Source organism: Dryas octopetala, chromosome 2 (assembly GCF_963921425.1).
Source record: "Dryas octopetala chromosome 2, drDryOcto1.1, whole genome shotgun sequence".
NCBI lineage: Eukaryota > Viridiplantae > Streptophyta > Magnoliopsida > Rosales > Rosaceae > Dryas > Dryas octopetala.
The window spans coordinates 13338420-13355388 of NC_141367.1; the positions used below are offsets into that span (position 1 = coordinate 13338420).

At 34.5% G+C, this 16969-nt stretch overlaps 1 protein-coding gene across 3 annotated transcripts; it reads left to right on the forward strand.

The window, feature by feature from the left end:
• Nucleotides 1-5708: 5708 nt before the first annotated feature.
• On the forward strand, nt 5709-14474 carry LOC147293235 (DNA double-strand break repair protein). Of its 3 annotated transcripts, XM_086233610.1 has the most exons (8): nt 5709-6414; nt 6605-6667; nt 6757-6790; nt 9837-11490; nt 12753-12846; nt 13009-13330; nt 13480-13617; nt 13833-14474. In XM_086233610.1, exons 1-6 carry the CDS (start codon nt 6326-6328, stop codon nt 13043-13045), a joined length of 1971 nt encoding a protein of 656 aa, XP_086089736.1. In that variant the 5' UTR covers nt 5709-6325; the 3' UTR covers nt 13046-13330; nt 13480-13617; nt 13833-14474. The 3 variants fall into 3 exon arrangements, with proteins under 3 accessions (XP_086089736.1, XP_086089735.1, XP_086089737.1); XM_086233609.1 differs by having other exon boundaries at nt 13009-13617; XM_086233611.1 differs by having other exon boundaries at nt 6371-6414; nt 9874-11490; nt 13009-13617.
• The last annotated feature ends 2495 nt before the right edge of the window (nt 14475-16969 follow it).

The window sequence follows — 16969 nt, forward strand, 5'->3', positions numbered from 1 at the left end:
AGGGCCACAGCTACAGAAGGTATGAGAGAGGCTTACAGGACAAAATACTGTCCCGAATGTTTTTATTGGTAAGCAATACTCTTTGTAACCATTATCCAAAAGCATCTCACATATGCCTTGTTTTTCTCAAATGACGAGTCCCTACCCACACCAATTTCAAATATGATGGGTCCAAAGCGGATCCATGCTTAAGCTACCCTAGGCTGTAGCTCTGTGTAGCCTAGCAAATATATTACCTTTATATAGTCTCTCAACAAGATGTTTAGGAAAAACATTAGTTTTTAACTGATAAATGTTACAATAAATATGTGTACTTGCCCAATATTGAGGAAAAACATAATCTTTGATCAGCAAATTGTTTATCTTCCCCACCAAAACTAAAATCATAGTCTTATATAATGTATATATTACACGTATGTAGTTTGGGGTAGATCCTTGCTTTATTTAAACTTTGAAAATTAACCATAAGGGTAACTTGCTAAATCGTTTTTCCATTCGATCTCTTCTCAAAAACTCAATCTTTCCTTTTTTTTTCCTTCATTTTTTTCTTCGAACTCAGTCTCAAGATTATATTCCTTGTTTTGTTCTCTTTTCAAACACTCAATCTCATTCTCCAAGGCTACACACAAAAGTAAGCAAAGAAACCTCATTGAACTCTTGTCTTGTTTTTTTTTTTTTTTTCTCTCTCTCTCTTCGTTTGGTTACTGAGAAAATGTCGGAATAGATATGAAACTTCTAGAGTTTTCTTAACAGGTTGGTGATCTCTTGGAATCGATCATTACTTGAAAAATGTGTTACCCATGCCCCCCTTGTTAATAGTCAACAGTGTAAGGGTGTGAATCATATGACTAACAGATTTACTTAATTTCTTTAGATGCTGTTACATGTAAATCTAAAAATTGTTATAAATGTTAAGATTAGGCAATATAGTAAATGTTTATTAGGAAAAAAAAAAGTTTGTTGTTTGTTAGATTTTGACTTCATACTAATCTCAGCCTCCCTCAGTACAATTTCTCAATAGTGGCTAATTGGATGGTCAGACTTCTATCTTCCTCTAATTAAATTCTTTATAAACATTATAACAACTATTTGAAGAAAAATATTGCCTACTAATGTTGTCGAAGCACATTAAAGTTTTGTCATGTTGCATTTCTATTATTGATCTTGTTGGGTGTTTGAGGATGATAGAAACTCAAACTTTTGTTCCTTTCCATGGGCGGGGGGGAAAACACATTGGTGGTTGTACATGTATGATGCCCTTACATATCATATTGTTGTCCTTACTACCAAAAAAATGAAAAATTATCTTGTATAGCATTGGGCTTTTAAATAATCTTGCAATGTTTTAGATAAATTGGAGTGGGAGGTTTAGGGTTCAACTCCATGTAGGGTACAAGATCTGATTATATACTTGCAAAAACATACATGACCAGTGTCCATGCAAACACAGACAAACATGCATAGTATAGTTTGTTTGTTTATTGTGGTTTTCCTTTTGTTTTTTTTTTTGTTTTTTTTTTCTTGTTTTTTTTTTTTTTGTTTCTAAGGGTGCAGAGAAGGAGTGTTAATTTGAAAAGGATGAGATTGGTTTTGGCGGCTGTTAATTTTCAATCTGAGTATCTTCGATGAATATATCTTTCAGTAATTTCTTTGAAAATGATTTTCTAACATTAGCATGTAGGCTTATAACTTTATGCGACTCTGCCTTCATTATTTGAATAGCTATATTGTATATATGTCTTGGTGATACTATATGCAGCCTTATAGCATGGCCAAGCTTATTTTGAACCCTTTACTAGCTGCCTTTGAACTTGACTGGGCTTAATTATAGCATGACCCGGCCTTATAAGTATTGCCTCATATTTATATATGTTAGGTTGCATTTACTGTTTGTAATTGACTTGGTGTCTTATGTTTTGAATGTTTCCAGTGGACTAATCCAAATAAAAAAGCAAAGTAGTTACACACAAGAGCAACTTGATGAGATCTGGATTGTATGGGGTAACTTTGTTAATGCCAATTATATTTAGTAGAAGACAGATCGAGTTGGTATGTGAGGTTTGGACATTTTGTGGATAATTTTTTGAAGCTAGCTAGTAGTGCTGCTATATTTGCCAATTTTTTGTCAAGGAAGCTTAGAACAGGTGTTAGACATTGGCTTTTTTTTTGTGAATATCAAATCTGAATTATATATAACAGGTGTTGGCAATTTTTTTGTGAAAGAAGGTAACAAGTGCTGCCAATTAATATTTTGTAAATGAATGCAGCCTTTAGAAGTGGTGAATCATGCACCTATTTTTGTGCAAGTGCATGGGTTGATTATTGGTTTTTGTAAAGGGAGGCTAGCTTAATTTAGATACTAGGATGAGATGAGGTAATTAATTATGGATATATACTCCATACTTTTGTTGCAATGTGTAATCCTTTTGTCGAAGGTCTTGAAATACTTGTATTGGATGTTGGAATTAATGGTAATGGAATGGATTGAGACATCACTAATTTTAGGCTTGAATGTCAATTTATATCTTTTATATCAGAATTGTAGTACAAATTGGATAATAACAGTGATATTATAGTACAAATTTCATATCAATTTATGTTAAAACACAGAAATATGAAATGGCATGCACATCAGTTTATCAAAAACAATCAATATCTAAGTAACATTACAATATCAATAAATATAAAAAACCTGATGTCCAAAACAGTAAATAAAGATGTCATGCAAATACAAAATACAACCTATTTAAATTATGACGTACGCTTTTTCAAAGCATAGAAATCATCAATAATTGTCTCTAAATCAATATTATGTAAAAATTCCTTCTCAATGTGAATAGTCATATAATCTGCAAGAAAGTCATCATCTATCTTGTTTCGAAGAGTAATAGAAATATGGAAGAGAAGTATGGAGTTGATGAAGAAAATTAGATGAGTAATAGAAAGGTCAATGGAGCAGCCTAAAGTGAAAGAGAGGAGCAGCCTGTAGTCCCGTAGATCATGAAAAACAAGTTCGATGGGTTTTTGTTGTTGTCTAATATGATATGTGTGTAATAGAAAGAAAAAATAAAATAAAATAATAGGCTGAAAATGGGTGGGCTGGATATTATATATATGGGTGAGCTAAAAAAAATTTAGGCCCAAAATTATATAGTCAAAGTGGAAAATTAGTTGGGCTTGCCCGGGTTACAGCCCAGGCTAGCCAACTAATGGCTCTGTCCCTTGCCATTAACTGCCCCTCTAAGCTCTCTTGCTTTGGCGGCAGCAACGCCACATGCTCGGTTTAATTCCTCACCTAGAATTGCTTACTCTAAATTCGATTAAAAAGGTAGCCCGCTTCATTTTTCTCACCCAATTCTCTGAACCACTTTGCCATAATTAATGCCAATTCATGGCCCAAAAAAATTGAAAACTTAAATTTCGGGGTGGGTACAGTCTCAAGGAATAAAATTTCGAGTTTCGAGGAAATTTCGACGGAAATTTCGATGGAAATTTCGACGGAAATTTCGATGAAAATTTCGACGGAAATTTCGATGAAAATTTCGACGGAAATTTCGATGAAAATTTCGACGGAAATTTCGAAGATTTTTAAATTTCGACAGAAATTAGATGGAAATGACGGAAATTACTATCAACGGAAATTTTGAATGAAACTTTACCATATGTTTATTTAATATATTATCTACTTAATTGATAAAAAACATTGAAGAAATCAAATTATATAGTAGGTTTCATGTAATATAAGGTGAATATAATGCGCGCTGGAGCAAATACTGTTAAATAAAATTAGTATAATGAATAAACAAAATTAGTATATTCTTAATTTATACTGTATAATTTAATTATACACTAAAATCTAAACCATAATACTCTATATATTCTATATACCCTAATACTCTTTATACTCTATAATCTATACATTAAACCCTATATACTCTATATTTTTTAGGATCTTAGGTTTTAAGCCCTTTAGGATACTTTAATTATTTTTTTTATATAGAAATGTATTAAAGTTTAAGATTTAAAATAACTAAAAGAAATCTCAAACCTTTTTTTCTTCTTTCCAATTGCCCAAAGGCCCCAAACCCCCCCCCCCTTTTTTTTTCCTTACTTTTTTTCCCCATGCCTCTCTCTTCAGTCTTTTTTTTATTTTTTATCTTTCCTTTCTTTTTTCCCGTGTCTCTTACTTTGCCAAGCTTTGTCTTTACTAAGTGTAACAACTCAAATTTTGGCTTATGGTAATTTTGTTACTTAAATTTTTCAAATTTGTTTTAAGGTTTGTTTAAAGGAATTAGAAATTTCTTTAAATTTATTTTAATTAACCTAGACCTTTGGTTGTGGTTCTAGAGCTTAGTTGTGTGGAAATGAATTTTAGAAAATGAAAATTCAAGAATTTGACGATTATTATTTTTTTCAGAATTAAATTATAAGAGTAGGATTTTTCATAATTTTTTTGAAAGCAATTTGACTATTTTGAGGTTATAGGAAATTAGTACTCATCAATACGAGTTCGTAGAATTTTTCGGTGAATTATTTGGAGTCTCGAGCTATTTTTGGTGAATTTTTGAAGTTGGAGAAAATAGAAGATATGAAAATTTCGATAATTTCAATAAATTTCGGTAAATTTCAATAAATTTCGGCGAAATTTTCCCGAAAAATTATTAAACATGTGTTTTGATTTCGACACCCTAAAAAAACGAAATTTTCGGCGAAATTTCGTTGAAAATTTCGAAATTTAATTCCTTGGGTACAGACAGTGTCAAGGAATAAAATTTCGGGTTTCGAGGAAATTTCGACGGAAATTTTGATGAAATTTCTGAAGATTTTTAAATTTCGATAGAAATTAGACGGAAACGACGAAAATTGCTATCAAAATACGAAAATTTTGAATAAAACTTTACCATATGTTTATTTAACATATTATCTACTATATTGATAAAAAACATTAAAGAAACCAAATTATATAGTAGGGTTCATGTGATATAAGATGAATATAATGCGCGCTGAAGACAAATACTGTTAAAAAAATAGTTCACTAATTAATAATTACATAAATTTGATTGAACAAACACCTCAGAGTTTGTGTAATTTATTTTACAGTTTTTCATAAATGAAAAGAACTTTTCAGAGCTTTGGATTGTTGTTATTTGTGCTTGTTTGAAGTTGTTCCATTATTACTTTCATTAGAAATTTTAAGGACGAAATTCTTTGAAGGGAGATAGATTGTGAGACCCCTTTGAAGGGAGGTAGATTGTGAGACCCCGTATTTTTTCAAGTTTTATTTTGAAAAATATTTGAAAAATTTTAAAAATTTATTTGAGAAATAAAATATTTTAGATTAATTTTATAATTTTTGTTTTAAATTAGTTTGACTCGTTTTTTGACTTTTTGAATTATTGGGCTTTTGACTTCGATTTGTGGCTTGTTGGAAAGGTCTCGAACACACAAACATGTGAGCGCAAACTGTACATCAATCAGAACTACGATTTGAGAGATATGAGTATTTAAAATGATAGACATTTTTATAAATTTATAAACATAAATTTCAAAAACCCAAAATCAAATTTTTTATATTAATTTCTATCTCCACATTATTATTCACCCATCCCATTAGTCACACCTGATCTCATTCTCTCTTCTCTCTCCTCCCTTTCTTTTTCTTTTTTTTTTTCCTTCTCCTTTTTTCTTTTTTCTCTTCTTCCTTTCTGGCTTTCACTCATTTACTCCTTCAGTAACTCCATCTTCTCTGCGCCGACCACCAGCCCACCAGCCCACCAGCCCACCAGCCCACTCTCTCTCTCTCTCTCTCTCTCTCTCTCTCTCTCTCTCAGTATCGCCATCCCCTCACCTGCGCCGACCACCAGCCCACCCTCATCTCTTTCTCCCTGCTCTCGCCCCCTGCCGTCGCCCCCTGCCGCCGAAACCCACCAAAACCCAGCCCCTCCTCTCTTCCTCCACATCTTCAGCTCTTCCCAAATCGCAGCCTCCCCAAAACCCAGAAATCCCACCCAACCGAAAACTTCGCCGAAATTTCGAGAATTTCGGCGAAATCATCGAAATCCAGACGAAATTTTGTTGGTTTAGTGTTGAAATTTCCATACCTCAAAAAATCGAAAATTTCGGCGAAATTCGAAATTTAAATCCTTATCGTATGTACTACAGAGTGAAAAGTTGAGTCTCAATAAACCCACCCGTTACAAATGTACCACTTGAACTAATTGATTGGCCAAAGGCGAGTAGGCTAGACTCTCAGCTCATTATTCGGCTTCTTAAACCCTCTCCTTCTCTCTCTCTCTCTCCGACCTCAATCACGAAATCGTCGTTTATGGAAAACGTTGAGTTTTACAGAACGGATTGCTACTCCGTTTGGTCACAAATTAAACACCAAGAGAAGCAGATTCAACTCAAAAGGAGGTCATTCACTTGTATTTGTTTACTTCTTTCGTTGCTAATTTTCTTTTGACTGAGTTCCTGTGTGTGACTTGGGAAATTGCGTTTTTTTTTTTTTTGCTACGAAGCATATTATTTATGATGTTCATGTTGTTTACCGTCGAAATTAATTAGTGATGATGCTCGATTGATTTGTTGTTGAAAATCGGTGCAGGTGGTTGTTGGGGCTTCCTACGTCCAAATCAGAGCTGAACAAGTTTGAATTTTTGGAGAATAGGTGCGGTGGAGGAGAATTTTTTTTGTATTTTTTTTTTTTTGCCGATTTATTCACCATTTTAATAAATGCTTTTTGGTTTTATTTCCCAGTTCTTTGCCCGAATCGTTTCTCAGGGAAGACGATGTGAGTTATTATTTCCTTCTCCGTATTTATAGTTTTTACTAAAAAATGTTTAATTTGAAAAAAGATGATGTGAAACATGTTTAATTTGAAAGAAGATGATGTAAAACATGTTGAGTTTGATAGAAGATGTAAAACATATTGAATTTGATAGAAGATGATGTAAAACATGTTTGTTATATTTAAACAGTCTGATGCGTAAATATTACTGATAATTCTAACATAATAAAATGGCTTACTAGAGAATTCAATATGCATCAATATTCTATCCTCTTACTCTTTCAAAAATAACCATGCATGTTTAATAGGATTTCCATTCTTCCTGTATCAATATGGTTTTGAAATAGTCAACTGATTGTGTTAAGGTGCAGCTACAATTTAGTTATTGAAAGAAAAAGGTTCTCTTTAAAAGGGCATATGTGTATGTGTATGCATACACACATACACTGTTGTATTTACATTTGCATACATATATGCCCTATATCTCATACTCTGTGTTTATGAATGCTTTTGGTAGTGTTTTGCATAACCAAAAGTGCATTTGTTAGTGTTTTGCTGAAATAGACAAATGTCTTTCTTGGTGTTAAAGTACTTTTAGGGGTTTCTTGGGAGTGCGTTTTGAAGTGCTAAAAACAGTTTCACAAATCAAAAGAGATTTCGGTATTGTTTGGTAGAAATAGCTAAATGTGTATTGAGACTTGTTTTTTTTCTTTATGGCCGAGGAGGGGGGGGGGGGGGGGGGTTTATAGAAGCATGTTTTAGTGCTTTTTGGAGAGCACTTGATAGTGCTTCCAAATGCATTTACAGAAAGCACTTTGATTCATATTAAATAAATTTTATGTGCTTTTAACAAAATCACTACTGAGAAAAAGTGCTTCTTATAGAAAGCACATCCAAACAGATCCTTAGTGCTTCTTGGAGGAGTTGGGAAGCGCTTCTAGGTGAATATGTAAGAAACACTTGGTTATTAATAAAATTTCTTATGTTGAAACAAAGCTTTAATTGGAAAATGATTAGGAGGTTTAATTAGGAGAGAGAAACTCTTTGCATGCTTTCATTAGAAGTAAATAGGGCTTGAATGAAAATGGGTGGGATTCCAATATTGGGATTAGAGGTTCAAGTTGTTGTCCTTAGAAAGATATCTCCTCAAGGTCCTCAAGGTCTTCATTCTTTTGCTTCCTTTTGTTGGTTTGGGGTGGGTAATGGAAAAAGGGTGATGTTCTAGGAAGAGTGTTGGGTGGGGGAAACAGCATTCTGTAGGTTTTTTTTTCACATTTATACAGATTATCTTGTTTCCATAATCCTTCCATTACAAGTTTGTGTGCCAATTCTTCTTCTTTCATTTGGCTTGGGATTTTGGGTTTCGAAGGAACCTAAATGATCAGGAAATGGGGAGTTAATGTAGTTATTTTCTGTCTTAGAAAATGATGTGATGGTTCCATCTAAATCAGATAGAAGAATATGGAAGATGGAGTTTTCGGAAGTATTCTCATGTAAATCCTATTCAAAGCAATTGATGGACAACTCTTCTCTTTGCTTTTTGGTGCTTCTCATGCAATTTGGAAGGCCTAAAGTACCTCATAAGGGTTACCTTGGATTATAGCTCATGGGAGGATACATACTTGTGATATGCTTCAACGGAGACGGCCTTCTTGGTGCCTCTCTCCCCATTGTTGCATGATAAGATTGATGCTGAAAGTTTGAATCATTTGCTGCTTCACTGTCCTATTGTACTATCCTTGGGGCAGACATTTTTTAGAGAGACTAAAGTGAGGCTGGGACATTCCAGCTTCATGTGCGGGCTTATTGTGTGAGAGGTGTAAGTTCTTTGGAAGAAGAAAGAGGGGCATGGCGTTGCGAAGATGTGCTGCGCTAGCAGTTTTGGGGGTGATGGCGATGAAGAGAAATAGGAGAATCTTTGAGAGAGCAAGGGGTCAGGAGGTGGATCAATTATGGGAGTGGGTTCTATTCTTTAGATCCCTTTGGGTGTTGGTATCTTCTGAGTTTAGGGATGCTGCTGTGAGTTTAGGGTCCGTACTTAATATTTTTTGTGATTGGAATGCTGCTGTGATTTAGTCTATTTTGCTTTACTGTTTTATTTTAACTTTGATGAGGTTTTTCTGTTATTAGTTTAGACTAGTTTTGAGACTGTCCAGTGGAAGTATGTTTCTCATAAAAAATAATTAATTTTTGTGTTTGTAACAAAAGTGCTACTGAGTAAACTTCATACATAAGCATTTCCAAGCAGGCTTTAGTTCTGTTTTGTGTTTCTTCTGCCTTGCTTGTGTTGCTTGTGCTGTAACTTTCATCTTTAATTAATGGAAGTATGTTTCTCATAAAAAAGAAATAAATTTGGCTCAATTACAAAATGCACCCACCAACTATAGGTGGTATTTCAAATGGGCCCATGAACAAAAAAATATTTCAGATTGGTTCACTAACTAATAGAAAGTTACAAAATAGCACATACATTATGAATTCCGTAAAAAAAGATAGTTAAATATTACTTTGGACAACGATAACGTGGATTTTTGGAATGGTGTTGCACCAAATTTGGTCTACATGGATTAATAATGTCATATTGATTAAAAAAATTAAAAACAAAACTAACAAAACTTTTAAATCCTCTAAAAATAAAATTAAATATGACATCATTAATCCATATGGTTTAAATTTAGTGTCCACATCATTCAAAAAATTCACGTCAGCACTGTCTACACTAGCATTTAACGTCCTTATTAACGAAATTTGTAACGGATATGCTATTTTGTAAATTTCTATTAGTTAGTGTACTAATCTGAAATATTTTTTTGTTCATGGACCAATTTGCAATACCACCTATAGTTGGTGGGTGTATTTGTAATTGAGTCAATAAATTTTTATGTGTTTCTAACTAAAGTGCTACCTAGTAAACTTCATACATAAGCATTTCCAAGCAGGCCTTAGTTCTGTTTTGTGTTTCTTCTGCTTTGCTTGTGTTGCTCATGCATTATTTGACACTGTGTGATTTGCATATCTGCCTATGATTTACGTAATATCTGTCTGCCAGATGTTCTATGAGACTGTAAAATCTTGTGTTCAAGCAGCCTTTGGAGCACGTGCTATGGAAGGAGGGAATCAAGTATTTCAAGATGATATGCAATTGCTTAACACATCCAAAATATTCAGTTCCCTGTCATCATGCCTTGATGATTTGACTAACAAGGGGCTTTACCTTTTTGCTATTACACTTACAAAAGGCTCAGTCAAGTTTGAGAAAACTCGATGGAAGATGAAAAAGGTTATCAGAGAATCTCTTCGAAAAGTTTTTGGAAACCAAAATAATCATGATGATCAGATGGAAATTTCTCAACAGCTATCTCAACTTCTCAATGACCCACAAAATTTCCGAGATAATTTTATTACATTTTTGTCTTCCAGATCACAATCTCATCGTGCTGCCGGTAGAAAGGTACTGGATGGACTTCAGGATTTGCCTCATCAGACCCTAATTGCAATGAACAGAAGGCTTAGAGGAAAACAAAGTATACCTCAATTACAGCCTCGCAAAAGTGGATGGAACCGAGACATTCTAATTAATCAAGTGAGGAAAACAAGTGAGAAGATGCTTTCAGAACTTGGTATAAGTGATGAACTGCAGGAGCCATTAGCCAAAGCCATGGCAGTAGTAGGCTTATCACTAAAGTTAACACCAGGTTTTCATAATTCCACCGTAACAGAGTTTTACCAATTCTCACCAGAAATAAAGATATTGCAGGATGAGATAACAAGGGCTATTTGGTTAGTTAAAACAAAGTTTAGAATACCAGAGCTGAAAAACTTGAAGATTCTGTTAGACCCAAATGCTAAAGTACCAAACAGGAGGTTACGAACAGCAATTAGGAAAATACTAACTGAATATCTTTTTGAGTGTGGTGATATGGATACCATTCCGAAGTCATTACTAGAAACTCTTGCTATTATCAGCCGGAATTCACAGAGTAAACAACATTTGTCCATGCCAAAGGATGAAATGGAAAAAGAGTTAGAATGCATATTGAATGTGAGTGCCCAGACAAAGCAGATTGTTTGGGATATGTTCCCTCACCATGACTTAGATCTAGATTTTGATGATGCATATATGGAGGAAATGGAAGAAAGTGATGATGATGATAGGTCTAATGATGATGACAACACCAATAATGGTTGGCTACAGAAAGATAGAATATCTGGAAGTGATGGATCACACTCTAATGATTCGAATTGTGAAGTTGAAAGTACTGGGGAGTCAATGCTATTTTTTTGCAAACCACCTGATGCTACAACTACCAGAGAAGACTGTTATCCCCTCCTTACACCTAAGAACAATGTCTTTGTCAAGGGGCTTGAACCCATGTTCTCCACTCAAGGAGATTCTGTTGACTCCAATGGTATCGAAAGAGGGTTTGATGGGAATTCGGTTGAGAGACATGAACCTGAATGTAACACTGGAATGGATACAGCAAACCTGCTGCAAGTTGAGCCAGAAGATCTGCATAAGAAAGAAACCACATGGAAGAACCAATACCTTGCATTCCAAGAAGTTTGTGATGAGACAAGCATTATTGCCTATAATCTCATTGGTCATACCTTGGAGGAATTCGCACAGACAGAAGGCTTGGATTTAGACTGGGATGATAGTTTATATCTCAGAGGTGATTGCACAACTCAAGAAGATTCTCAAGGTATCTGAACCATCTATTCTTTTTCTTGTTTCTTTTTCTCTCCTTTTTTTTTTTTTTTTTTTCCCCCCTCTTATGTCATATGGAGCTTTATAAACTAAAGAAAAACAATTCCTGTCATTGGAACAAATTTCCTCTATTACTTCTTTACTACCTTAAGTGCTTTCTGATCATAATCACATAATTTTTTTTTTTTTTTTGGGTTTAAATTACCCCTGAATCGATGTGGGAAGTTACCAGTGCCAAATTGTTTTTCCTTCTCATGTCATAAGGAGCTTTATAAACTAAAGAAAAAAAAAATTCTATCTTTGGACAAATTTCCTCCATAACTTCTTTACTACCTTAAGTGCTTTCTGATCATAATCAAATATTTGTTTTATTTTTTATTTTTGGTTTAAATTCCCTCTGAATCGAAGTGGAAAGTTACCAGTCCCAAATTATTGGGATTTAACCTGTTGTGACTTAATTCCTAAGATTTCCACAAGTGAATTTGGAGTTTTCTATTTCAACTTGATGTTAATTCTACTAATTGGATTTCACATGATGGGCATTCAGTATATGCAGTTCTGTTTGCATGGAACATGTATCACCAATTTTAAAAGTTTAAAGATGGCTTCCTCAGTTAAGTGGAGTCATCTCTGTGGTGTAGGATCACTATGGACATGGTAATTAAATTATTGAAAATTTCACACAATTCTTTTGGTAAAATGTTTGTATTTTCCTAGGTTTTGAATTATAAAGTAACTGTCTTTTAATGTCAAGTAAATATGTGCTTATGCTTTTGTTTTCTCTTATGTAAATCATGTTTGTCTAAGGCACAGTCTGAACTTAGATGGTATCCAATGTTGTCAACTAACATAGAGATGGAACAACCACTAACAGAAGATGGTAAACTGAATATCATTTCAAGAGAATTGACTGCATATAAGTAATAAATTAATAATTTAGAAGATTTGTTTGCTGATCATTCTCTGCATGACTGCAAATAAGTAGCACCATCCATTCATGTTAGCACCATTCATCTTGCTTTTTAGCATTCACTCTTATTTTTCTTTATTAGTAAAAATGGCTTAGATGGCCTTTTTCCATTATTTTAATTCTTTTTTCATTTTGTGTGTGCTAGAAATATTGGATGGGCACTTGATTTTATTAAATTTTTTCCTTAGTCCGCCATATGTTTAACTTTTTTTTTTCTCTCCACCTTATTCCCCCATCTTTTTGATTGGAAGTGAAGACTTAAAGACTTCTTTTTTCACCCATGACAGTGGAAGAGGAAAAGCAGACATTGTCTCAGGAAAACGATGGTGGTTCTATAATTGTTCGAGTAATTGAGGATCTAATACCTACTTTTCCAAAGAGGTATCATTGCTCCCGTTATTTGGATGCTCTTAACTTATTGTTGCTTCCCTTCTTGTCCTATCTTGATTTTGCCAGAGATGATATAGAGAATCTTAAAACAAAAATTTGTTAAAAACAGTTGAAATCTGTGCGTTGATAGCAGAACTATTACTCTGTATGCAGTGGCATAGAAGCATTAAGGAAGTTGGTGGACCTATGATAGCATCTATTCAGGCTTTGGTTGTCGATTTTCAGAGGATTCCAGAAGAATTTTCTAAAATTCTTTCATATCCATAGTCAAGTTTGTACTGCAGGGGGAGGGGGGGTCTGTTCTTTTCCTGTCCTCTTCTTCTTTCCTTTCTGGCAGGATTGAAGACATGTGAGTTGAAGGAGCTTACCTTTACAATGAGGTCAGGAAAATATGGACTTGCTCACTTTCATTCGGCATTGGTCGCGAGGAGCTCTTGTGTGGGGAGTCCATGCTTACTGATGAAGTTGCTCAATGGTTAGTCCTGTGACTCCTGTCCACATATAATTTCTTGTAGCTTTCCAAATGAGGAAATCATCAATGCATAACTGAAGACATGTGAGTTGAAGGTGAGTTGAAGACATGTCTGTTCTTTTCCTTTCCTCTTCTTCTTTCCATTCTGGCAGGATTGAAGACATGTGAGTTGAAGGAGCTTACCTTTACAATGAGGTCAGGAAAATATGGACTTGCTCACTTTCATTCGGCATTGGTCGCGAGGAGATCTTGTGTGGGGAGTCCATGCTTACTGATGAAGTTGCTCAATGGTTAGTCCTGTGACTCCTGTCCACATATAATTTCTTGTAGCTTTCCAAATGAGGAAATCATCAATGCATAACTTTAATGCATTGTTAGTTCTTTCATGCTCTGTTTTCTTATGCTTTGTATGCAAACTATCATGTGATCACCTGCAAATCATGCGCTTTAAACAGGTAATCTCTGATAGACTGTACCAAGTAACTGTTTCTATTGTCTACTGCAGTGGAAAACAAAGATGGAGGATGTTAGTGGGCTTATAATACCATTTCTTGAGGTTTTGGCGATCAATCTCACCGTGCCTAATAAAGCTTTCCCTACTCTATAGCTTTACCCTTACAAGCGTGATATGGAGATGTGCAAGGTGTTGCACAAGGAGCTTGTTTTTGTGGCCGGGGGTTTGAGATATGGTTAACCGATTTTCATTGATCATTCTTTACTATTATTGAAAAAATACTAAAGGAGCAAGGACAATTTGTGGAGGTCCAATGGCCATCGATTAATGAAGAAAGTCAGTCGTCTACATCTTGTCACTTTGAGCCTCTAGCCTTTACCGGATGGAGAAGAGAATTTATCTATTATGGGTGTATACACTCTTTGCATCTCCCTTATCACCCGACCTAGTACGTGATAAAAGAGATTGACACATGAAGTTTATATACCCGTTACATAAAAATTTAACTCCCGGATAGATGACTGAATGTCCACGTGAGTGCACATATTTTAATGTGTAGTGTTAATGTGTACCAGTAGCTGGTAGCTGTTTAGAGACATTTCCAACAATGTGAGTTGAATTTTAACCAAACTGTCTACTAATTTTGGCTACTTATTTTGAAAATTTTATTCTAATAATATTTCTTTAATCTTAGTTGAGTTTGAAAATTTTAGTTTAATTCTTTGTTACATTGAAGGGAATCCAACGGACCTGTCATATTTTTATTTCATTGCCTTCATCCTTGCTCATCACTTGAGCTAGTTTCAAGGGATTTTTGAATGTTTTATTTTTTCTTCAACCAATAGCATTAATTGAATGCTCAACAAAAATAAAATCACAAAGCAAATACCGATAGTATTTTCTCTCTCCTTTGGCCACATTTACTAATGGCAAAGCAAACCCTATAATGACTAAGGTATCGTAAATTGGTTGGAGCAAGTTTTTGGGATAAAATGGCTAGAGGTGAGGATTTGGGTAACTCTTAAGAGATGTTCTAATAGTAATATAGAAACCCATTCATGTATTATATGCCATGAGAACCTTGTGGACGTAACATTATGTATTTTTTTTATTTTTTCGTTTTTATGAAAATATTCATGTAATTACCTGCAAATTATGTGCATAATAAAATGTTTAATTAATTGTTCTAAAGGGCGAGGTATATGCATACCTTGATTTGCGAGTTAGAATGACGCAACATTGTGCTAATGTTTTAGAGGTGCTTAGTGAAGGCCTATGCAAAGTTGCAAGGACACACATTCGAAGAAGACGAGGTTGTGCAAAAAAGACGAAGTGTACATGAAGATGATGATTTGAAAACTAATTTAAAGTTGAATTTTGATTTTGGTCCTTGACTTATTTGATATGAAGACAATTTTGGATGGGGTTCTAATTTTCCAATGGTACCCCAAAGTTTGTTTTGTTTACAATTTGAGAACAAAGTTAAGTTCAATCAGTTTTTAAAAATTTGAAGGAAGCTATAACCTGTGTTGGCACTCTCGGATTTTCAAAAAAATTCATGCATATGAACGCAACAATTAATGTTTAGTTAGATCCTATTCTTCGCCTTAAAATTATTTTTTAACTTTAAATTCCTTTTTTATGTATAGGTTAGGATGGAAGCAAAGACTAGGCCCCAAGATTGATGCTTGTTTTTAAGACAAGGCCCCAAGACTGATGTTGGATGGTGTCATAGAAATGGAATGAATGATGTGGATATTTTCCTTTGGGATTAATTGTATGAAAAATTGAATTTTATATGTTTTGGGGTTGATTATAATGCCTAAATGCAAATTAATACTTTTTTTATATATGTTTTCAGAGAGACGATTTCTAATTATAAGAATCTTGAAATGTATATGCATGCATCAAGACTTACACTTTATTTTGTGAGACATAAAATACCTCGCCTTGTGAGACATTAAACGCTTTATCTTCTAAATAACACTTTTTGGAAATTTTGTAGGTACTAAAATTTGAAGTCTTGCTTGTAGTTGATGCCTGCAGGTAGTTTTCTACTTAACTTCTTAGCCTGACTAAACTCAGAGCAAAGAGACAAAAAATATCCTTCATTATGTTTATAATCGGATGCGGTTCAGGCCATACCATAGTCAATGAATCTATCTAGGAAACCAAGTATTTATTGTCGGGGACAGTTTCGGGTCTGATTGCCATTCAATTGGTGGATAATAATAAGAGCAAATGATGTATTAGCCCTCTGAAGTGATCGAGCTGACGAGCACAAATCAGCCCTATGCAAAGCTGACACATACAAATCGTGAAAATCAATTAATGGAATCACTTTTTTTTTTTTTTTGGTTGAATTGGAGGAAGGAGAATTGAAATTGGGTGCATTATGGTTAGTTCTACAGCCCAATTAGAAGGGCTGCCCAACAACTGCAGTTAATAAAATCACTTTAGAAAAAATATATTCCCTTCTCTAATAATTGTTGTGCCTATTTTATTTCCTACTTTTACCCACGTCGGTAGAATATTTGTAAAGGTAGTATTGTAATCATACCTTTCATTTTTGTAGGCACAATGAGAAGAACAACTCTCAGTGCACTCAAGCAAGCAATAAACTCTACAAGTTTTTCCCACATCTGGCATGAGGGTTTTCGTCAAGTTATGGTGGAATGTGACTCCCAGCTTCTTGTTCAATTGGTCTCTACCTTAGTTGATATGAATCACCCCCTTTTCAGCCTTATTTCTTGCTGTCAAAGTCTCATCAAGAAGAATTGGGTTTGCTCTGTTAGCCATGTTTATCAAGAGGCCAATTACTGCTGACTGTATGGCGAAGTTGAGTCATGATCTTGAGTTGGGTCTCCATGTTTTTGACTCTCATCCCCCTTCCCTTGCTCCCCTCTTAGATGCTGACCTTTTGGGTCTTGGCAGGGCCATAGCCTTGGCCAGCTAGGTTCTTCTTTGTCTTTGGGCTTTTGCCTGCCATGTAACCCAAAAAAAAAAAAAAACTCTACAAGTTTTCATCAACTCTCTTCCAAGTTTTCTTTAGTTCAGCTTCAATTCCAAAACAAGGACACACCAGCCTAGGATTACAATTATCCTAACAAACTTGATCCTTGCAACTCAGCAAATGCAAGCATACAAGGACAACAAGTATTTTTGGAATAATCTTACAGAAGAAGGAC

Excerpts from the sequence above, each read along its gene's own strand:
- LOC147293235 (XM_086233609.1), top strand. The coding sequence starts at position 6,326 with ATGGAAAACGTTGAGTTTTACAGAACGGATTGCTACTCCGTTTGGTCA. Across the intron at positions 6,668-6,756 it reads TTTGAATTTTTGGAGAATAG|TTCTTTGCCCGAATCGTTTC; the intron begins GTGCGGTGGAGG and ends TTTATTTCCCAG. Across the intron at positions 11,491-12,752 it reads AACTCAAGAAGATTCTCAAG|TGGAAGAGGAAAAGCAGACA; the intron begins GTATCTGAACCA and ends CACCCATGACAG.